General features: G+C 40.0%; 1 protein-coding gene across 2 annotated transcripts; it reads right to left on the reverse strand.

The window, feature by feature from the left end:
* Window positions 1-5,864: 5,864 nt before the first annotated feature.
* rb1cc1 (RB1-inducible coiled-coil 1) lies at window positions 5,865-23,580 on the reverse strand. 2 transcript variants are annotated; one of them, XM_011486998.4, is made up of 23 exons: window positions 23,235-23,580; window positions 21,231-21,365; window positions 21,012-21,138; window positions 20,446-20,616; window positions 19,469-19,671; window positions 18,916-19,330; window positions 18,673-18,843; window positions 18,060-18,244; window positions 17,772-17,958; window positions 14,683-14,764; window positions 14,503-14,567; window positions 13,102-13,205; window positions 12,306-12,432; window positions 10,279-12,173; window positions 9,944-10,130; window positions 9,615-9,723; window positions 9,177-9,423; window positions 7,906-7,954; window positions 7,782-7,829; window positions 7,388-7,446; window positions 7,095-7,222; window positions 6,938-7,008; window positions 5,865-6,757 (listed from the first exon to the last, which is right to left on the reverse strand). In XM_011486998.4, exons 2-23 carry the CDS (start codon window positions 21,299-21,301, stop codon window positions 6,680-6,682), a joined length of 4,779 nt encoding a protein of 1,592 aa, XP_011485300.1. In that variant the 5' UTR covers window positions 21,302-21,365; window positions 23,235-23,580; the 3' UTR covers window positions 5,865-6,679. The 2 variants fall into 2 exon arrangements, with proteins under 2 accessions (XP_011485300.1, XP_023820645.1); XM_023964877.2 differs by having other exon boundaries at window positions 21,231-21,362; window positions 23,235-23,570.
* Window positions 23,581-23,810: the final 230 nt, after the last annotated feature.

Below are 23,810 nucleotides of genomic sequence, written 5' to 3' on the forward strand. Positions count from 1 at the left end.
CAGTTGCTGTAGTGGAGTGGTGAGAGTGGCACATATGCATTATAGGAGAAAATTGTGAAATGACAGATTCCGGGTGTGATTCTGAGGGAATGACTAACTAATAGGAGGGGTGCTCCAGGCTGTTAGCTTTGAAAAGCAGTTTGCACATTACTTTATCTTGTCAATCAGATTCCTGGAATGGAAGAGGTGACTGATAACTTGAATTAATTATTTTCTTATTGCATGCATGTGTTAATTGATGTTAATTTATGTCCCTTACAGGCCCAAGCCAGAATATCCAGAGTAAAGCGCCACCTCTGGCACCCGGATCACCACACCATTCTCTTTGCATACATTTATATCAAATCAAAGACGTCTTTTAATCCTCTTGGAACAAGGAATGTCTGCCAACTGGGATTTTAAAATCCACTCCCTAATTGTTTATGGCTGTGCAATACATTTTTAACAAAGTGCAATATTTGTTGCAACAATAGGATGGAAGGCAGCATTTTTTCAAAGTAAAAAGGACACTTTTTTTTTTTTAAAACAGTCCTCTTGAAAAAAATAAAATATTCAAGTTGTTTCTAGTATATTGCATGATTAAGAGTCACATTTTCTAATATTTTCTGACAAAAACATCTACATGCTGGGGTTCTGTGCGATGAAACGGGCCTTTAAACAATTTCACTAAACATCTTTAAACACAAATTTGACTTTCCCGAACATGGAGGATAAGAGGAAGAGCATTTCTCTGATGAGAACAGAAACAGCAAGAAGTTCTAACAAGGAAAGCCTGCCAGGTGGCGAACTGGCTGCACCAACAGAACGCACAATCTGTCTGCTTCTCCTTCCAAACCATTGACAGCTGCCATCACCAGCCTTGCACACTCGCACTCAGTGGCTCCTCAGCTCCCTGCCCGTCCCTCTTTAGTATTTCCTGCTAACCCTCAGAGACAGGGTCACCTGGCCCCCCGGTTGTCCGTCTGTGGGGACCCGCTGGCCTCCTGCAGATCCTACTTGAATGCTCGTGGCACAAACCTCTTTAATATGAAACCCAAAGCGGCCAGTCCTTTGACCCGAGAGCACAGCTTTTGGAGGAGCCCGACCCAAAAACTGCATTCAAACAACGATTCTGATGTCAACCACAAACAATCGGACTTTCTTCAACCTGATTGGACATGTTTGCGTCAATCCAAGAGGATGTTTTTAGAAATAAAAGGGCGCGGCGTTCGCCGCTGCGTTTAATGGGGACAGCTTTTCCATCACAGAGTAGAAACCCAAAAGCACAAAGATGCAGAGAGGCTAAAGTGGAGAGTGTTCCACCAAACTGGCATTGCAACGGGGCTAAAAATAAAACCTGGCAAAGTTACTCTGATCCCTTATTGGTCCCATAGTTTGATTTCACATTTAGCATTTGCATTCCCTCCGCATAAACATTTCATTCTTCCCCTCCTGCAGTACAATGAGACTTGAGTGACTTTGGCAGCAGATTTTGGATCGGTGCTCCTGAATCCACCAGTGTATGTTATCAGCAGGTAAACAAGCTTTCGAACAAAGCCATAATGGAACTGCAAGCGGCATAAAGAGGCTCATCTCAAAAGCTATACAGCCCATCAAAGCTGGTGTCATTTCCTCAACACTGCACTGCAGCTGGAAAATGCATGGCTGTTAGTTACAGTTTAAATCGCCCGTCTATTTTCAGACACTTCAGAACTATTTGTATTGATTATTTTCTTGTCAGTAAGCAGCCAGATTACCAAAATAAAACAACAGATTTTTAATGTTTACTGGATTCTTCTTGGTTTTGTTCTGCAGTGGGAAAGCAAAAACTGTGTCATGCACTAAATTAAAGGGATTTGCACTATGGGGGTATTTGAATAATTATTTTCTACAGAAAATGAAATAGTTCTGTCTATATTTGGAGGGATTACTGCCGCCATTGAACTTAATGTGAAAATAATTTACCCTTTAAATATGTAGTAAAGCTCTATCCCACACTTTCTGCTCGACAGATGCAATCTTGTTAACAGCACGCCTGGATGCCTGTCACCAAACTTTCCACATATTTGCCTTTTGGGTACAGCTCAGATGCACAACTAAACCTACGCACTCTCTTTCCAGTGAGTGGAGAAGCCTCAAAGCTTTCCTTTCAAACGCTGCATTATCTCTGTGGCGGTAATTATCCATAAAACTATGCCATCAGATGCCTCTGATTCCCAATATGAACTCAATGAATTACGTTTAAATGTTTGGAATTATCATTTTCATGTAGATATGTGTTACTAATAGTGATTATGTTCGTCATGTGGGTAGAAAATCAAGCGCCCTTATGGTGCACATTCTCCCATATTTCGCAGACGTTTCATCACACGTTTAATCTGCCCCCTGTCTCCGATTTGCCACCAAACCTGAAGTCGAGGCAGGGAGAGGACAATACCGGATGAGATTATGAAGCATGTCTGTTAAAGCATGTCTGTTTGATCATCGCTCTGTTTAGGTGAAGTTCTCCACTTGGTCTCTTCGGTTCCTGACAGCAGATATATAACCTAATCTCTTCTCCTAACCCTTTTCTTAGGCATGAATGGGGTGGAAATGTGATGGCATTAAGTCGATTTACTCCTTGGTGTGCAGTTTGAGCCATAATGCCTCTTGGCTCTTCTTCAACACACTTGCTCCATTTAGATTTTAAAAAATATCTTTTTTTTTTCTTGCTTGCTTGCTTTCTTTCTTTCTTTCGTTAGGGGCTCTCCTATTTATTTTCATTTATCCATCATTTGAAGTTCATGCATATATTTACTCCACAAATAATGCATGTTTATTTGCAGCCCCGTGCATGTAGAATACTGCGAGAGAGATTGGGAAAAATCAAATAGAACTTGTGTATTATCTCCAAACACAGAGAATTTCAGCAACAATGAGCAGGGATCTCAGTCTTCAACCTTGTTTTGATATTTCATATTTACTCGTCTAAATCTTAATTTAGCGCCTTCAGCATGTGTTGACACGCAAAGAAAAGCTATGATAATAACTCTTTCTATTTCAGCTCAAAGCCATTTAAAGCTGCCTGGAGATACCTGCCCTGACACCATTGACAAAGTAGATTTGGGATGGATCTGGGCGACCGTACGAAAAAAAACAAAAACTGACTTCATCTTTTGCAACAGATTGCATTTGACACCGCCCCCCCCACATACACACACAACCTGATATGACTCCACCGTCCACTAAAGCTTACAAAAAATTTGCCACAGATATAAAGATTTAAACCTAAAAATGTAGACATTGTGATTTTGAGCAGAATTTAGGCTTATTTAAACTCCAATAAAAACTGCCTGGGTGAAGTTTTGTAAATCCAGAATTGCACATTAGCATATTTCTCTCGAAGGTATGATTCCAAAAGATGTTTTTTTTTGTTTGTTTTTTCAAAAACTGCATTTCTATCGACGTTCAACGCTGGAAACTTTTTTAATTCTTGCAAAGATTTAAAACTTTTCAAGATACCTTACCAGATATTTTTTTAAATAAGTCTTTGCTCTACACCCGTTGTTTCATTAAGAGCTAAACTGTAAACATAAAGAAATTATGGTTAAAATGAGTCCAAATCCTTTTGCTCCAAACTCTTGCCAATAGGAAACCTTCAATTCAGACTCAAAAAACTCATATTTCGTTGTAATTTTGGGTTCAATTTTAGGGATATTATTTTAAAGTTCAATAAATGTTGTCTTTGGAAACAAAATTCAGATTTATGCTCTAATAATAGGAGCCAGTTTTAGATTTTATTAGGATTTATTTAAATGGGCCAACTTGTACTACGATTTTCATTTTGTTCCCAATTTGTCATTTCCACTCATTACGATAGTTTTTTTTGTCACTGTAATCAAGATAAACTACAATAACTTGCAGAAAAAATGAAAAAAGACAAAATGTTTGTTTAGAAGTAGTAAAAAAAAACCTTGTTTAACATTTAATTTAAAGCTATTTTAACAGCTTATTTTTAGCTTATTTTCCATGTTTGAATTCTTGTGTTTAACTGATTCTAGATTTTGTTATATTATAATAGGTTATAAGTAATAAATTATGATGCCTCAAGGTCAGATACTTTTACTACTTTCTAGTAATTTTCCTCTAAATATTAGAGTTCTTTTCCTAATATTAGAAAACCTCTTTTTGCAGTGCAGTATTTTGAAATATTAAAACACAAGGGTAATGCAACAAAAATTGTGTATTTCCTTTGTTTACTTTCTTCTCTATAAACAACAGGGATTGTTCTGATGTGTAAAACAATCATAAAATATCTATTTATGCAATGAGAGGAATGCAGCTGAGTATAAGTATCCATTTTCCAAAAGCTAAATCAAATTAAATCAAAATAATGAAGTAAGATTACTCTGAAGAATTAAGAGAAGAATTAAGAATTAAAAGATTAAGAGATGAAACTTTTCTGCATAACTTTTAAACCTCTGGTTATTATAGTTTCTGAAGAACTGCACTTATATTTGCTTCTGCTTAAATTAGCGAGACGTAGTCTATTAAAGTGTACTAGAAGTAGTAGTAGTACACAAGAAGTTTACTTTTATTTATATATCATATTTATTGTATATTTGTATATCGTGTAACCTTAAAATGTTTCGATTTAACCTGAAGAAGTATTCAGTAAGTATATTTCCTACATAATGGTCTGTGGTCTACTTGCTTATCTTATACTTATACTCAAGAAATAAAATAAACTTCAAGTGTAGTACTTTTTGCTAAAGGTATAAACAAATAACTGAACCTATTTTATATTTATATGTTGACAAAATCCAACCAGAAAAAGTTTCAAAGTGGAAAAATACTTTCAGGTATTCCGTTTTTAGATTTTCAAATGATAAAAATGGGTCAATTTGACCCAAACACATCCAGTTTATTTAGATGTGTGTTTTTGCATGAAACATGGGACACTCTTTTCTTCTTGTTTGTAAAAAAAACACCTGTTTTTTCAGCTTTATGTAAAAGTTGTATCAAATATATATAAATATATATTTTAGTAAAACTGACAATAAAAAGCTGAAGGTTACCTTAGGATCCAGTTAAATATAAGCAGCAAAAGTCAAATTCAAAGGCAGTTTTAATGGTGGGAGTAGCTAGAGGATCCACATGGCAATGTTAAATCCCATTCAGCTTGATGAGAGTGACTCCCTGCAGCACTGAGCTCAGTGGGGGGTTGTAAACATTTACACTAAGAGCCTGTCCAGTGCACATGCTTGCTGCTTGCCAGCCACCTCGGTATCGAATGTTGTGTTGCATATTTTGTCATTCAGGCCTGTCCCGAAATTGTAGAAATCACACCACCAATTTATGAAGGAGCCATCCAAATGTGACAACAGGCGTATGCTAAATGGAGAAAATACAGCTAAACATTGTTAAAACACCCCTAGACCCACATGGTAGAGAGCGCTCGATGGAGAGCTGCTATGCTCCCCGCTGTGAACTGGGAAAGTGATGTTGGTGGGCTTCCTCCTCCATGAGGCCCGCGTCGTTCTTGGGCCCCCATTTGAAGCCTTTTTGAAGTCTGTTTCTTGCGGGAGCGTGCCAACTCTCCACAAAAGGACAAACCCAAAATCAAATGAGAACGCGAGGCGTCTCATTGTGTGCAAAAATCGCCAGAAAAAAATACATTTAATAGACACAAAACGTGAGCAAATGTCCTTTTGGTTTATGATCTAAAAGGTTCCAATTTAAAACAAGGTCTTTAAAATTACGTTTATTTTGCTCGGCTAAAACACAACTAATATTGAGCATTTAATGTAATTTAAAAAATATTATATAAAAACAAAAAGATAGTTTTTTTCAGGGTAGAAAAAATTAAACCACCGGTCTTATAAAAAAGACAAAAATAAAAGGTAAATTTGGGATCAAACCTTTATTGTTTCAAAACTCTATCTTGTACAATACAGTCATTTCTTGTTACATTTGATTTAATGGGTTATATACAACGTCTCGTGATACTGAAACACAGTCACAACGCATTTCTCTCTACATATCAATAATTCTATAAGTGAGAAATTCCTGCTGATGGATTTATTTAGTTCCGACAGCTCAACTAAACTTCCCTTTTTTATTTATTTTTATTTAAATCATAAAAAGCATGGTTTTCCAAAGTGCATTTCAAGGATTGCAAAGAAGACTGCGTCCTTCAGTCATTCATCATTTACATGGCAGTATTGACCGACAGCAATACTGTGTTGTGAGTAATAAACAGCATTAACTACAACAACCACGTTTATCTGGTAAGTAAATGAAAGAAATATTTTAAGATGCATGCCATGAACATTCCTCCATCAACATTTATTTATAAATGGTCTGTTTTTTTATTAATTATCTCCATAATGACACAGTATTTTACACAAATGTTGAGAATGGAAACTAAATATTTAACATCCAAAGTTTTCTTCAATTGTACACACAGGTCAAAGGGCGTCATGCCACAGTGTAGTGTAGTGGGGTGGGGGGGGACCCCAATTACAAGAGTAGCATTTGGTCCACATGAACAAACCCGGGTTTAAAACAAAATAAAGAGAAAAGGCGATTTCAAAATAAAATGCATGTCCATCCTAATCTTTAAAAAAGAAAAAAAAAGTAGCTTCCTTTTTCAAGTTATGAGTTCTGTAATGAAGTTTATGGACATTTTTAAAAAAGGGTTCAGATCATGAATTGGCTATTATACTTTTCTGTTCCATGGAACAGCTTTCACTCTGTAAAACTTGGTTCCCAGAGGAACCTTAAATCTGTTCTGGGCCTGGAAAAGAAGAAGAAGAAAACCATTTTTGTAAGACAGAAGATTCAAACAGATTTCATAAGACTAACTCTCTTTTTATTTCATATTTGGATAGTAAAAAGTTTAAAAATATGTATAAAAAAAGAGTTTAACGCAGGTTAAATAAAACCTATCACATATCATATTAGAATTTTGAAGCACCTTTTTTGCTTGGCAATACTCCTTCTCCAGAACTTTTCCAAGAACCCACGGCCGCCTAGAAGTCCCTGAAGCTTTAAAACAAAACATTTATGACTTTATTCCATTAGTTAGAGAGTTGAAATAAAAATAGCTTTCTTTAAAAGTCGGTGGTTCTGACCTGGTTTGAGGTCCAGAGCAGTGAGAGACTCCGAGTGGAGGAAGTAGAGGGTGGGGCCGACGGTGAAGAGCACGTAGTTGTCGTGCCGTTCGTCCAGAATGATGAGAACCAAATCGCCAACCTGGAAACTAAAACCACGGACGACGGGGAGACAAGGGGGAGGAGGGCCACACAGAAAAGCGGGATCGCCGCATTCGTGTTCGTTATTAAGAATGTGTGTGACTGTTGCACTCTATGTCATTTTAGGGCTGGAAATGGTAGCGGCACGGACGGATGTCAAATCATTCACTTACTCTCTGATTGCGATTTTGTCTGAATGCCGTGACGACACGGACGACATGCTCTGAGACATCTGTAAAGAAATGCTTTTGATTAAAATGAAAATATATAGAAAAAAATAGCAGATGGGCGCTCCTCCCAGAAGAAGTTCAACTTACCTGACAGAAGAGACAAAAACAATTGTCGTTTCATTTCAATTCTTTTACTTTTGAGAAAAAAAACTCACATTGAGTCATGCTCCATTTAACAATAAATATATATCTAAGTAATCGTTTAAAATTTCTATCCGTTTTTATTGTGTCCCTTTATACTGAATCCGGCAAAAACTACAAAAACCATATTCTTTGATGCTACTGCCCCCTGGTGGAGATGCCTGGACATAGCAGACAGAGAAGAAAATGGACTCACGAGTCTTTGACTGAGGCGCTTGTTTTCTTCTTCCTTCATATGTAAGGTCTGCAACAGGCGGCAGATGAATTAAAAAAAGACGCCAAAATCAGATACAGCTGGCAGAAAAAGGCCGTGTGTTTACCCTCTCGAGTAAGATGATGCGCTGCTTCTCCTCCGACAGGATGCTGTCCCTACAAAATAAAACACTTTCCTCAAGGTGCAGGTCACAGGAAAGAAGAATTTTCAAACACTCAAGCTGTTCATAGTTTTGCTGCTGATACATTTTGGGTTAAAATATGAATAAAAAAAGTCAATAATTTTGGCAAAATTATTTGTCTCAGAAGTCACATGAAAACATTAAAACTATTGCAAATTGATTTAACTTACATCTGAACAATAGGATTTTTTAGACAATTTTTTGCTAAAATAATAACATTTTAATGTTTCTGAAATCCTCCTTTAAAGAATTTATCTGAAAAAGTCGATCTGAAAAATAAGAACAATGAACAGCTAAGGGCTGCATACGTCGATTCTCCAAAAACAGAAAGATTCTGCGTATTTACTGATGTTTAATTCTTTTTTTTTTAATATTGTTTGTTCGTTTGTTGTTGTGTTTTTACACAATGACATTACAAAAAGGAGAGGACAGTACATCAACTGTGTCCCTGAATGTGCAGCATCAGCTAAAGTCTGCTTTGGAGTTTTCTGACGATGACATCAGGTTTTATTCAAGGTCCGCTTTACGCTTGTGACGTCTGTTACGTTATTGTGCAGAAACAAAATCCATGAGCCGTTAACAGAGCATTTGATGGCAAAATTACACAGAAAACAGGCTTGGAAGTGTGAGAATTGCAGTACAGAAGTTCAGAGTACGTTTCTTTACAGAGATGTTGAGGTCTTTAAGACTATATTTATTTTAAAATAAAGATAAAGCTCTGCATGTCACGTTTGTTTACATTACTGTTGCTGACCTGAACTCTGCAATAGTGCCCCCCCCCCCCCCCCCCCCCGATGTCCCTCTGGAGCCAGACTGGATTTATTGTGACTTTGAGTAGCTCCAGAAGTTTTCTAGTAAACTCTGCAGACTCGCGTGAACATCGCCGTTTCGCTCTGACTCTCTGAGTGGTCCTACATCGAACACGGAAGTCACGTGTGCATTTCTTTATCGTTTTATGCAAATCCTTCTCACCAACAGCAGGCACAGGACTCTTCATCATCAGGGGTACCTTTTTTAAGTTTTTATGTTCATAATTTATGTTTTACTTGTTTTTTTTTAAATCCATAGGTTTTATGGTGTTGACATTTGGACCTCGAGTCCGTCATTAACCTTCTTTTCTATTCATTTGATGCATAAATTTGCTCATTCGCTGTAAAAAAATAAAAATAAAAAGGACAAACTGAGGAAATGCTTACTGGACGGTCACCATGCTGGCCTCCACGGCGGAATCGACGTGCTCGTCGTCCTGCATGGCGCCCACAGACGTGTCAGCCAGAGTCTCGGCGACGGGCAGAGCTCGTGCTGCCGCCGCTCCGGCCTCTGCGGAGGTGAACATGCTGGAGGAGGCCAGGACGGTGCTGCGCAGGCGGTTCAGCTCCTCCTCCAAGTGCTTCTTCTCCTGCATCACACTTGCCCGGTCCTCAGACAACGTTTCTATCAAAGCTTTAGGGATCACAAACGTAAAAGAAACAGCTAAATATTCCCTCATTTTCCTTTATAACCACTGAACAGAGGAACAGAAAGCAGTTCTTTAGGAATATGAAACCATTTTCCCAGCTAGAAATAAGAAAAAGTCCTTAATGATTTTCTCCATTAAACAGATGACCCTCGGTCCTAAAGGTCACGACCTTCACCTTTGTCCTTCTCCTGCTGCTGAGTCACTTTGTGCAGCTTTTCTGTGAGGTCACTGATGATCTGCTCCTTCTTCATCTTTTCTCGGGTTAGCACAGTGTTGAAGTTTGTCTGCAAAAAAAAAAACCCCGTTCCCTTTGGGTTAATGTGACAATCATGACGTTTACCCGATGCATCGTTTACATCTAGGGTGGCTACACCCAGCAATTCTTTTTAACAGTAGATGCAAGAAAAACGGACCAAAATAGAAAAAAGTGGTTTCATTTTCTAAAACAAAAAACGATGCAGTTCAGAGCAAAGATTATTGTAAACCAAACTTTTAAACACGGACCTGCTGCTCTGCAATCAGCGAGGTCTTGAGGTTCTGCATCTCTTCGTTCTTCTTCTTTTCGAGGAGTTCCATCTGGATCTGTAAGGACGCCCGCTCCTGCTGCAGGCGCTCTTGTAGGGCAGAGTCCAGCGACAGCGGTCCTCCAGAATCCGCTCCACTCTCGGCGTGAAGCGACAAACCTTCCTCACTGGAATCGTAGAGAGGTGGGAGAAAACACAAAGAGATTTGGAACAAATGGATTTTCCATGTTAAACACCTGTTTAGATAAAGTAAGTGATTGAAAAATTAAAATCTCTATTTTTTTCTGAACAATTTGTTGCTTGAATTGTATGTACCTTTTTGAGAACTTCTTTTCGGAAAGCTCTTGTTCCAGCTGTTGAATTTTGTCTAAAAGTCTCCTCTCCATCTCCTCCTTCTGCTGCTCCAGCTCTTTAAAGCCGTCTGCTGCTGCAGCATTTGAGGCCTCCTCTTTCCTTGAATCTTCCTGCTTTAATGCTTTTGAAAGATGGTCGTTTTCTGACCGTAAATTGCCAATAAGAGTCCTCAACTCCTGCTCCAACGCTTGGAAACTCTTACACTGCTGCTCTTTTTCCTCCGTTAGCTCAGCGATCTGCTGACTGAACTCGTCTGTGAGTCTCTGCTGCTGCTCGGCGTGGCTCCCTTTGGCGTCCTGGAGCTTTTGCTTCAGGGAGGAGAGGTTGCTGTGCAACAGAGTCGTCTCCTCTTCGTGTCTGTCCACCAGCTCTGAGATGCAGTGGTCCTTCTCAATTCTCATGAGGGCTCTCAGCTCTGCTAGGTCCACTTCATACTCCTCGTTCTTAGCTTGCAGTTGCTTTCGGAGTCCTGCCAGCTCTTCTCTGATGGTTTTGGTCTCGGCTTCCACTTGGGTCTTCATGGCATCTGCCTGCTGCGTCTTCGTCTCCTCAAAGTGGATCCTCGCCTCCTCCGATTCGGACTCCTTTAAGGCTAGTTCCACCTCTAACTTGCAGCGCAGCTCTGCGAGTTCCGTAAGCCGAGCTTCCAAATCCTTGATCTGAGCATCCTTCTCCTGGAGAGCAGCAGCATGGTGATTGGCTGAAGTCATCGACTTTGCGTCATTTTCAGCAGCAAGGTGTTCCAGGGCTTCCTTGTTATCCTTGCTCATGGTTTCCAGCTCCGTCCTGTGCTCCTCCTTCAATCGGTCCTCCAGCTCCTTCAAATGGCACCGACTGGCAGCTTCCATCTCCTGGCGAATCTTCTGCTGACTGCGTTCAATCTCAAAGTGCAGGTTCTCCAGCTGACTGCTCAAAGAGTCCCTCAAGGTTGAGAGCATCCTGATCTCTTCGGCCTGCTCACTGATGATCTGCTCCAGGTTTTTGATCCTTTCGTTCAGATGGCCCTCCTTCTCCAACCAGCGCTCCTTCTCGTTCTCCAGCTGCGTCAGCTCCTTCTCCTTGCGCTCCAGCAGCCCCTCCAGCTCCAGCATGGCGCGTTGGACGTCTCGCACTATATTCTGGTTGACTTGGTTTTCCTCCGCCAGGCTGTGAATCTGCTTCTCCAGCTCCTGCCTGAGGTTCAGAAGCTCTCCACGATGCTGCTCTCTCAGCTGCATTTCGTGGGTCTGGTAGACGCCGCCCACAGCGCTGCTCACTTCTGTGGTTAAGCTGTTGATGGCTAACGTGAAGTCGCTCCGTTCCTTCAATACTAGACTCTTTAAATGCCTGAGATCATCCTTCACGACCCTGAACTTGCAGACGGACTCCTCGGCAGCACACTGATATTTCTCCAGAACGTCTTTGAGTTCAGAGATCTTGGAGGCTTCTCTCTGTAGCGTAGTGGTGTCCTGCATTCGCTTGTTGTCTATAGCATTTATGACAGACGAGTACAGAGACTCCACCATCATTTCTGGGCTGATCGGCTCACTGATGGGGTTCGGAGAGGCCAAGTTCTCTTCGATCACAAACTCGTTGACAGCTGACATGAAATCCGATTCGGGGCTCTCCGCTAGAGAGTCCAAGTCCAGCGATCCCTGCTGCAGGACCGGATCCATGTTCGGGTGCCCGATGGTTTCAAAGTCAAACGTCTGCGCGTCGATGCTGTCGGGGGATAAGTCCTCCAAGGGGGCGGGGATGGGGACGTGAAGAGGCTGGCAGCTGGTTCCCTGAAGGCTTAGAGAGGGGGGGGTTTTAGGAGACGTTGGCGTGTTTTCAGACAGCACACTGGATCTCTGGGCGCTCTGAGTACATGATGCCTGCAGAAAAAGATTACAAGTACAGTTAAAGACACTCCAATTGAACTTTAAAATGTAACTCTAATTCCTTTTTGTTGAGTTGATTTTTTTATGTTTGCTAAACAAAACGGAAATGAAGGAAGAAAGGATCACCCTTTGTTCACTTAGCAGGTCAGTGATAGTTTGGGACATCTCGTCTACACTTTGAGCAGCCTGGACAAGCTGATGAAGTTTCTCTACGTGGCGATTTAAGGGCTCCAAATCACACATGCTGGGCACCCTAAAAGAAGTCAAACAAGGGAAATAGATAAAGACATTTGGTTTTATAAACTCAACCATTAAATGTTTTTTGCACGAAAAACCCACTCCGCTAATCTTATGGTCTGTTGTAAAAGAGTTCTTTTAGTGAGGATTCTGCCATTTATAGCCAAAATTTTAAAAAACAAAACAAACTTCTTCTATGACATAGTTTCTGCAGAGCGGCAGGAGAATTCACCTTTGAGTTGTGGGCGGGACTGCTGGAGTGGAGCAACCCACTCCGCCTTTCCTGTCACCCACAACTGAGAGCTCTCTGTTTACACTCTCTCCCACTAGCTTACAGCCCCGCAGACGCCCAACCTAACATTATTGGTGCATAAAAAATGGCCAGCAATATTGGAGTTCCCCGGTCGTACAGTTTTGATCCAGATTCCAGCTAATGTGTGGAAAATAAACAAACAATCATGGATCTAACCATTTTCTACGTCTTTGTCCAACAGCATTTTTTCATCTGCTCACAACAATATAAAGACAGAAATACTCAGAGATGTAATTTTATGTCCTCCATCATGAAAAAAGGCCCAAATACATGATAAAAACATCAAAAACACAATTTTCGTTGGAGTGGATCTTTTCTTTTAGTGTTTGTGTCAAAGTGACCTGAAGGAAAGATGTGAAGACGGTGACTTACATTAGGAAAGGCTGCACCTCGTCAGGACAACATGACTTCAAGTACTGCAGGTCATCAAGTGAGATGTCTGGGAGTTCATCATCAAACCTTCTGGGCCTTCGGGTCTACAAGTATTCACCAAAAAAAGAGAATATCCACATGACGTGACAGCAGTTCTCCCTCACTGACAGCGTTGTGCTTCCTCGGTTTGTTTGCTTAATGCCGTAAAGGGATTTAGTATATTATTTTTATACACAATAAGGTTAAGATATTTTTCATAAAAAGAATTGGGAGGGAGGATCAATTACTAAATTCATCGATGATGATTCATAAACGAATCGGGATCATTTTGTGCATTGTAAATAATCAAATAATTAGTGTGATTTAATATTACGCAGAACTTAAAACGAGCAGCGTTTTTTTAGAGGACACAATCCTGGCTCAACCTGCAGGCGGCGGGATCCGACCGGCCCCGGCTTAGCGTAAAGCTAACGTTTGGAAGCGTTTCGCCTTTTTTAATGGGGATGTTTCAAAGGGCTTCGGACAAAAGTCATGCCATGTGTAAGTTGTGTCAAATCAAGATCAGGTATTCAGGGAACACAACAAACATGCAAGATTATATCGCACACTTCCACAATGTAATAAAACATTACGTTTAGTAATAAGCTGGGCACCATTTATTTTGTTTGACTTGAGTTAAAGAACATCCTGTTAATAAAAAGTAACATATTGTGTTATTCAAGTTTGTTGAGTTCAGAGAAAACAAAGTTTCCTTGAAAACCCGTCTGCTGATGATGTTGTGAAAGATTTTTGATTCTCAAACGAAACATTTTATGTTCCTATGGTTCTTATGGTCCTTACTTAAACAGGCTATTTAGGGTAAAAAACTACAGTTTTTTCTTAGAACACGTTGCGGTTTGGCCTAGGAAGAGACTTATAGTCAGGTGCGACTTATATGTGACTTTAAAAGGAAAAAAAAAGGACCATACATTTATTATTTTCCCATAACAACCACTAGAGGGCACTGTAGGTGTGTGCATCAGTATTGGCTACTGACAGCAACCCAGAGGAAGAAGCTCTGCTCAGTCTTACGCTGGGCAAGGTGGAGATGTTATACTCTAGCGCTGCTTGTTTATGATTGTCTTTTTCATTGTTATGCATTTTTTTTTGCTGCTACAGCTTCTCCGGAGAGACAATGTACAGAGAATATGGTAAATAACTTTGGTCTATTGTCTTGTGGGGAGGAGAAAACATTTTTTAAAATGCATAGATTGAGGATGCATTCATAATTGTTTGGTAATCAGATCGTTGGCTCCAGAATAGCAATCAAATTGTGGTTGCCTAAAAAATGTCCATCCCCTAAATAATATTAGTCCACATTTCATGGAATCATCTAGAAAAGCAGCTGGACTTGAAACTCACACAGAATGATGTCGGGGGCCACGAGTCCAACCCTCGAAACAGCCGATTTCGGAGGAAAGACTTTCCTTTAAAAATGAAAGGTAATGGGTTGAATTTTAAGTTCTAGCACATTAAAGGCACGTTGGTTTCACAGTAAAACTGTAATCTTGTCTGTGGAGTTGAAGATTTAGGAAAACTTACTGAAGAGTTTCCCGAAGGATTCCCTTTTGAACTTTTCTGCCTCATACAGGCGTTTTCCATCCTTCACGAGAGCATTGGCCCACTGAAAACACACAAAACAACAAATAAACCCACAATAATGAAAACAAGAGCTTTTCCTAATGATAAATGTCAAGTTTTGAGGAAAACATTTCCTTTTTGCTTTTCATAACAGAAGTGGAACTGAAGGTTTGTTACCAGTATTACCCCACATTTCATTTACTTTTCTTCACAGTTATATTGTAATTGATATTTTAAAAAAAGCCACAAGCACAGTATCCATTAGGTTAAATCATTTGTTGCTTTTCTGTCATTCAAATGAGTAAGACATTAGTTATATCTGCTGTAAAGGAATGATTCCCTTTGGTTCTATTGAACAAACACATTTTTAATAAAGACTTTTAAACAAGCTCCATCGCTTAAGGCTTTAAATTTTGTGAAATACTCACAGATTTCTCAAACTTGTCTCAGTGTTAGACGTAAGATCTTAAGCCCAAGCCCGAGTCAGAACCCGACTCGGCCCGGGCTTCTCTCTCGCTGACTTTTTTTAAATAAAAATATGTTTATAAAAATGTATACTAAACTAAGGAATACTTGTTATAAATAAATAATTTGGTTAAAACAGAGAAGGCGCTGTAAGGTAGTTGCTATATAACTACTACTAAACAGGAAGCGCAGACGCAGAGTCGTGAATGTAATCTTCCCTCTGCAAGCCCGCATCTATTTTGTTTAGGTATCCCCGATATGGAGCAGCAAGAAGTCAAGAAAAAACTTAAGACAGGGGAACTGAAAAGGCAAACACGCACCGCCGCGGCTGCAGTATTTCTCCGCGTAATTAAGCGAGTGCGCATCAAGATCTCTCTTTCACTCTCTCTGTCTGGCCTCTTATTCTGTGTTCCAGCGTTATTTCGATGTGCAAATGCATTTATCATGATCATAAAAATATGTAGATTATTTTAACCTTAAGAAATCTTGCATTTTTTTCTGCCAAAAATACTATGGGATAAATTGAAATTTCGGGTTTGCTTCGAGCTCGGGCCTCCAAATCAAATTAATTGGTCGGGTTCGGGCTGGGTTGGGCTTTAATGCCCGCGGGCCTGGGTCGGGTCGGAATTTTTAGGCCCGATCTTACCTCTGCTCAGTGTATTTAACAGAAATAAGTTATAGGATATGTAGATCAAAAGAAATTACTTGGTTAAAAAAAAAGAAGTGGCAAAATTGTAATCACATGACTTCTTCCTGGTCAGGTGAGCTAAAACTTCTCTTGGTGTCCATCCTTGAAAACAAGTGGGTTCTCAGACTGTGATGTAGTTAAATGAGAAGAGCCCCTTTCAGAAGAGTCCTACCTACTAGCACCGCCCCCAGGCTAACAAACATACACCCACTCTCTCCATGGAGCTAGCGGTGATCGGCTAAGCACTTTTGTTTTAGAACCACAATATGTACATTAATCTTTGCAAAAGTTTGGATGTTGTTTGTTTTCGTGGGTGAAACACAGAAACGCTGCCGAGGCCGGCTCTAGGTTGATGTCATGAAATGGGCGGCACCCAGAAGGAGCAAAAGGCGGAGCTTCAGAGATCGAGAAAATGAGAAAATATCTAATACCGTATTTTCCGGACTATAAGTCGCACCGGAGTATAAGTCGCACCAGCCCAAAAATGCATTATAAAGTAGAAAAAAACACAGATAAGTCGCACTGGACTATAAGTCGCATTTTAACTTTCACAACCTTATATGACACAATCATAGCAGACTGTTTATCTAATAATTTCACAGTAATTTTTTCTCAAACTTATTTATTTATTCCTTTCATGAAGCATCATTGTCTAACTAATACTCTGTTTTCATCCTGTTTTTGTAGAAACAGTTGTCATTTTTATTGCATTTCTGAATCTATGAAATCATTGGAAAATAGAATATTATGTTGTTAGCCTTCAAGATCTTACTGTAAAAAAAGGTTTGCTGATTCTCTGAGTCACTTAACATCCTCTTAACACTTAACATACCTCATACATCAAATTGACCCAGGAACATCATCTCTGTTCCTCACAAATGAACATAACAGGAGGGTTAACAATGTATTTATTTCAATTTATTTCTAATATAAGTCGCTGCGGAGTATAAGTCGCACCCCTTGCCAAACTATGAAAAAAAGGGCGACTTATAGTCCGGAAAATACGGTATTTCATTTTTTTAAAGGTTATATATTATCATATATTAGAATATAGTTTACTGTGAAAGGGTTAGGAATAGCATGATTTAGACCTGTTAAGGCTGTAAAACCCCTCACTACACACTTTATTCCCTTTTCTCAGACAGACATAAACATTTACACATTATTCTCTCTTGATTCAAACCTCAATTTAAAAAAGTGCAGTTTTCTCCATGATCTGAGATTTATGTAGATTTGGGAAACTGAACGCAATCTGTACAGGAAACAGACTGTACAGATTAATGTCAGTCATGACTGACACGGTCTACAGCCAATCAGAATGCTGAAGTGCAGTTTTACAGTGCACTGTAAAACAAAAGCATCTACACTGAAAAAAATCTGCGAAACAGTGAGATTGTGAAAGGTGAAGCGCGATAGAGTGAGGGACTGAGTTGCAGCTTTTTCAGTTTGTCCATGTCTCCAGCTACCCCCCCCCCCCCCCCACAATGGGTTAGTCACTGAGTCATCTGCTCTCAGTTAACAATTGCTGTTAAAATTAGCCCAGAGACGTAAACCTTGACTCAGAATTGTAATAATTTGTAATAATGACTTTCCAGCAGAACTCACACAAATGTAAACCCTAAAGCCTTTATGACACCTAGCTACAGAGTGGGGTTTAATTTAAGAAGGGGAGGGGGGGCTGCATTTCTGTTTTAAATTTGGCCTCCAGGAGCTATTTTAGCCTGCATTACATGGTAAAACCAAAATAAACACAGAAAGTGTTTATTTTCATGTCAGCTTTTTTTTCCTTCAAACCCTCCAGCTGGAAATTCTGCTTCGTACTTTCTGATTTTGATTTGAACAATCGCTCACCAAAAATAAAACTCTCAGCAAGTCAGAAACCCATTATAGCACTAACCGCTCTGTAGTGACGCATAAACATTTTTCTCCTGACGACTTCCACGACGGCCAGGCAGTACATCTGAGGCACGGTGCTGAGGGCCTCCACCACCCTCACTCTCTCCATCAGCTCCGTCAGGAGCCGCAGAAGCGCCTGAAGCTTTTCTGCATCCTGGTCGGCATGAAGCATCACATAGCAGCACCATCTGAAACACACGACCACGGTTGAAGAATCAAGCACGGCTCACAAGAACAAAGGAAGAAAGAATAAACGAAAACTTTCAGAACTGGGGATCTTCTGTTTTACTTGAGTCTGACTTGAAGGTTGTTTGCCAGTTCTTGTTTGGCGGTGGTGCACTTCTTCTTAATGTCCAGCAGCTTCCTGTGGTTGTTTAGCATGATCATCAGCTGGTTGGTGTGACTCAGACACAAGTCAGGCAGAACGGACGTGTCCTTCAGGTTTTCGGCTCGCTTCTGATTTGCCAAAAATCCCTTTAATCAGAAACATGTAATCATAACATTTTTTTAAAAGAAAAGGAGAATTTCAGAAATTCATTTATCTTCTGAAGCCACCGTATCACATTTGGGGTCACGGGTTGCTGGAGCCTATCCTAGCTACTGTTGGACAAAGGCGGGGTGCACCCTGAACAGGTCTCCAGTCTGTTGCAGGGCAACACACACATGTAAATCTGGGGGCAATTTAGAGATACCAATTCACCTACGAAGCATGTTTTGGGGCTATGTGAGGAAGCTGAAGCACCTGGAGAAAACCCACACATACACGGTGAGAACATGCAAACTCCATTCAGAAAGGTCCCAAGATAGGATTCAAACCAGGGCCTTCTCGCCAAGAGGCGAGAGCGCCAACCACTGCACAGCTGTGAAGCCCGAATTTGAGAAATTCATATTTTTTTCTTTACCTGAGCAAGTTCCTTCTGCTCATTCACCAGCTTCTTGCAGCTCGCAATCATCTGATCTAGAGCATACAATCGGTCCTCAAGCCCTTTGATGGCTTTCATGTTCTGATTATCTAACTTTGCAATTGTTTCACAGCAATCTGCCAGGAAGGGTTGAATGATGCGCGGGTCCAGCTGAAAGACACAAAGTGTTTAGTAAAAACATTGTTTTCTCTGCTGCAAATCCCATGTAAACGTCTGTCTCACCCTGTTGATGGAGTCAAAGCACTTCCTCACAACTGCTTCGACATCATTGGGCCGATCCTGGACATTGATCCAGTCCAGTAGCGTAACGTTGAACAAAGGCTGGTTGGTGAGCTCAGGAGTGCTGTCATCTAGCAGAGCGGCTTTCAGCTCACCGCTGTCTGCCATTTCATTTGTCTCCTGCTCTCCGTGCAGCTCGTCTGCAGCCGATCCAGAGGCAGACGGGGCAGATGGTGACATGTGGGGTATCTGGGCTTGAGCAGTGAAACGCACAGAGTCGGTGGATTTTTCTTCCTCTGTTTCGTCTGAATCCTTCCCGGGGCTTGAACCGGACTTCTCCATGCTCTCTTTGTAACTGTGCCGAGTCAAACATTCCAGCAGGGGTATCCTGGCCATCACTGAGACGGCTGTCCCCAACCTGCAATCAGGAAAAAGGTGGACAGATGTTATGACATCCATTCACATTCAAAGATCATTAATTAATACATAACACAGTAATCACGAATACACACTTTACCGGGTTTAAAATGATTCAAAAAATGGGAACAGCGCTTACTTTGAAAGTTTGACTTTAATTTCCTCCAGGTCGTGCTGATAATTGGTGTATGAAATGTTGAATTTGCTGAGTAACCTCTGGTACGACTGAGTGCAATCATCCAGGTTGGCCATGATTGCAGCCCAGCCTTGATGTTGGAGATGTTCATCGTGAACCAAACGTTCACAGAAAGAGCAAAGCTTGTTGGCAACTTCAAACATTTCCTGCAAAAGTTCAGAACGATGTTTTCCGGTCATTATCAGAGCAAGATATGAATGACAGAAAAAAGAGGGAAAAAAACAGTTCAAACGGTGCTAGCAGAGGTCTCAACGCTGGCTAAAAATGTTTTAAATAATTCCACTTTGTGTGCAAAAATTACTATTAAAAGTTTTTTTTTCAACTTCTCAGACAAACAATCTCAAGCTTAGGTACTTTGAATTTTTGAACAGCTGTTTACTAGAAAATAAACTTATTTAAGACAACAAAAACATTTGCATACTTCCAAGAATAACGTGTAAAAATGAAAATATGAAAGAACACCTAAGGTCTGTGTTTACTCAAGTTAATATGTTTAACATTGTGAATAAAACAAATATAAAACAATTATCACATTTATTTTACATTGGATGGAAACCTTCAGAGAGCCAAATATGTCCCTTTTAAAATAAATTGGAACTAGCTTTTGATAATAAAAAATTAAACACATTTTTTTTTTTTACAAAAACCTAAAATCTGAAACATGTGTAAACGAAACAATGCATATTTTAACTTTGAGAATGAGATTTTAGATCATTTTGGTTCTATACTGTGTGTGAAGTTATTGTATTTTCACTCCTTAAGTAAAAACCATTGATCACAAGAAAGTTAAACAGTAGAAACTCCAGCCAATCTGCTTTAGCAGAGCAAACTATAACCTAACGATTAGTTAAGTCTGCAAAAACACTCAGTTAAAAGAGGAGTGGCCACATACAAATCTAAAAAGTGAAGAATCTAACTACCAGGGCAAGTTGTGTTCTTGAGGCAACAGTGTGAAAGACAGCTGGCATCAGTAGAGATTCTTCCACCTTGACCTGAATCTCACTCTCGATGGAGAAGGTGGTTTTGGGGATGGTTGGATCCCGATCAGACAAGATCATCTCTTTGTTGAACAGGAATATGGGATTGGTTTCCTAAAGACCAGCAAACAGAAGATGTCAATTTTAAGCATTTTCTAAACCCGTTTTTGTCCTTTTTGGGGACAGGGGTCTCCCGGAGCCTATCCTGGACACGGCAGGATACACCTTGGACAGGTTGGCAGTCTGACGCAGGGACACAATCACACACCGATACACACTCGCATTCACACCTACGGACAATTTAGCGAAACCAATTAACCTATGAAAGCTGTTTTAGGACGGTAGGAGGAAGTCTCACGCATGCACGGGGAGAACATGCAAACTGCACACAGTTGGTGATTCTGTTTCAGGTCCCCAGCCAGGACTTGAACTGGGGCCTTCTTGCAGTGAGGCAAGAGCGCTAACCGTGCAGCCAAACAAAGTCAAACTAATGAAATAAATGAACCTACAGTGCCAGCACTGTAGCTGCAGACCCGTCTGTCCACAGCCATACATTCCCCTCCGTTGACAACAAGGACTTGATGCTGAATTGCAATTTTATATTTGGCTTGGATGGCATGTTTCAGCTGATGTACACTGAAATGAAAGAAAGAATGAATTTACATTACTAAGACTGAAGGTTCTGGGAGTTTCTCTTTTCTCTCTCTAAAAAATAAGAAGATTCTTACGTCTGGACAGCAAGGTCAGTGTCAAATGTCAACGTGCTGCCGTTGTTCACTTGGAACACATACAACTTCATGGTGAATCTCCCAGAGTTCTCCAAGCTTGCTTATCTTGCTCATTTAGTCAGACAACACCAACTGCTGGAAGACAAACACAAACATGAAAATGTCTTAGATAACAATTAATCATCTATTTTGAAAGCATTCCCAGTTGTATTTTTGTTATGATTAAATCACAAACCCTGCATCGTTTTCTAGGACATAGTTTCTGCACAGCGGCAAGATTTCATCACAAATTCGCCTCAGAGTTGTGGGGCTGTTTGCACACAACGAGGATGCCTTTGTTTCCCATCATCCCTTTGTTTACACTAACTACCAATATATTACAACCCCACACAACCCCAACCAAACAGTTCTGGTGCAACAAAAGTGGTGAGCAATATTAGGGCTATCCAGCTGTACAGATCTGATCCAGATGCCAGCTCAGAAGAGGAAAACCAAGACGTACATGGATCTATTTGTCTCCAAGAGGATACATCAGAATGGAGCAGAGCACGGAGCTGTAAGCTGCCGATTGCAGTTTGTACATGAAAACTGTAAGCTTTTTCAAATAGCATCTTTTTGTCTGCACCTGATTCACATTGATTGGAAAAGAGAAACACTCATAAATGCAGTTTTAATATTAATTTTCTTTACATATTATATATATATATGTTTCCCACAAGAACTATTTTCATTGCAGTGGTTCTTTAAGTCATACTGTTTCCACGGAAAAAAAGCAACTATAAAACTATATCCCCATTCCTGAGTTTAACTAACTCTCAGTCAGACAACAGGAGCACTGTGCAACAAAGAAAAGTGAAAGAACCAGAAGGTATTAGACACAGATAACTTGTTCCAAAAAGAGGCAGATTGTTCAACTAGTTTGCTAGTCAGTTGGATCAGATAGATATGTGTCTGTGCTTGGTAAACTGTTTTGTTGGTGTAATTAAACCTTAAATAACTCAATCCCAAAGAGGAAAACGTGCCCATCCAAACACATGACACAGACGAACTTGTTCGGTCTAAATTGTCAATAAAGGTTAGCTATTCAAACTCATTTCTCGAAGTTCTGAAATGGGGAATTTGAATTTCATCTTATCTTAAATGGACTTTTCTTTTTTGTGCTATCTATAAAAGGTTCACTTCATGATCGGATCATAAACTAATTAATGAGCTAATAATAAATGTGGGTTGTTTTTTTGTTGCACTTTTTGTTTGTTTGATAGTTTTATTTAAGATTTTAAAAAAACGTGCTGTGATCACAAAGGTAGGCATAAGATACCACAAAGGGATTCAGCTGTACTGTGTTTTTGTCAAACTACTCAGCAGCTGAGTCACTGTGACATCAATGCATTTACCCACAGACATCAGTACTCTCTTTAGTTTATAAATAATGATCTTTCAAAGCTGACAGGAATATACTTTAGCTACAACTTTTTTCTACAGCTGAAAAAGTCATCAAATATGAGTAATTATAATAAGAAAGAACCGGTTATAAAATCGGTTCTACCACTGAGCGGTCGCAACAAACAAACACCTTATATAAAATGTACTCGAATAAGAAAATAAATGTCTGTTATTTAAGAAAAAATAGTAATAGTAGTTAAGCGGCTGGCGGCCTTCTTGTGGTTTACTTTGCACGAATGTTTACAAAAACTCAAAACATTCAATTGCTGCAACATCATGGAGGTCTTTGTTTAGTCACGGTTCTGGTGCTAAACAAGTGGCCACTTTCAGCAACTAAGAAGCTACACAGTCAATCATAACCCCGTTCTGTTTGCGCTAACTTGCCGTATTAGCTAGTAGCACTGCTGTCGGGTTAATTCGGAAAGAAATGTACATGTCGAAGAACATGACAAATGTTCCTCATCCGGTCCAGAAACTAAAGACCATTCTACAGAATATATACCATAAAACAATTCTAATTTCATGCTGCCATCGCAAACTAAAGTATCTATTTTGTCTTACCCGACTTTCCCCACATATCGGTTCTTGTCTCCTCTTGGGCGAGCTGGCTAGCTAACAAGCTAGCAAAGGAGCTAGCTAGCTAGCTAACCCGTTTAAGGTTGACATGCATAGAGCTCGCTAAAGCTAACATTAGCGGGTCCAGCTTAAACAAGAGTAACTGATGAACATTTTTAAACAGACAGGTACAACATGGTGCTAATACGTTCCTACCCCCTGCATTGTTGTGTTCATAACTACGTGACACTATAAGAGAAAGAGTTTGCGTCGCGCAGCTAACTGGGCTAGCCCCCTCTCAGTGAGGCGGACTGTTTTTGTTGTTGTCATCTGCTGCTGTGGAACCCGGATTGACAGCAAGCACAAGATAATTTGGTCAGGAAAAAAAAAAGCGAAGCCAACTTTGTTATTACTGTAAGGGGTTTTCTGACTCATAGATCTTAAATATAAAATTGTTATTAGATCAGAGATGTCATAAATTACATGAATTATTACTCTTGTGTGAGTGTTATATGCATAACCTTTAATTTATTTTAAGTCTAATGCTTTTGCAGCTCTTTATTTCGTTCATCTGTGTAAAAA

The sequence above is a fragment of the Oryzias latipes genome, chromosome 17 (assembly GCF_053564925.1).
Source record: "Oryzias latipes strain Hd-rR chromosome 17, Olatipes_Hd-rR_3.1".
Classification (NCBI taxonomy): Eukaryota; Metazoa; Chordata; class Actinopteri; order Beloniformes; family Adrianichthyidae; genus Oryzias; species Oryzias latipes.

Coding starts and splice junctions, on each gene's coding strand:
- rb1cc1 (XM_011486998.4), bottom strand. CDS start 21,301: ATGAAGTTGTATGTGTTCCAAGTGAACAACGGCAGCACGTTGACATTT. Junction 10,131..10,278: donor GAAAAGAAGTTCTCAAAAAG/GTACATACAATT, acceptor CTACGATTCCAG/TGAGGAAGGTTTGTCGCTTC. Junction 7,009..7,094: donor TGCTCTGGACCTCAAACCAG/GTCAGAACCACC, acceptor TTTGTTTTAAAG/CTTCAGGGACTTCTAGGCGG.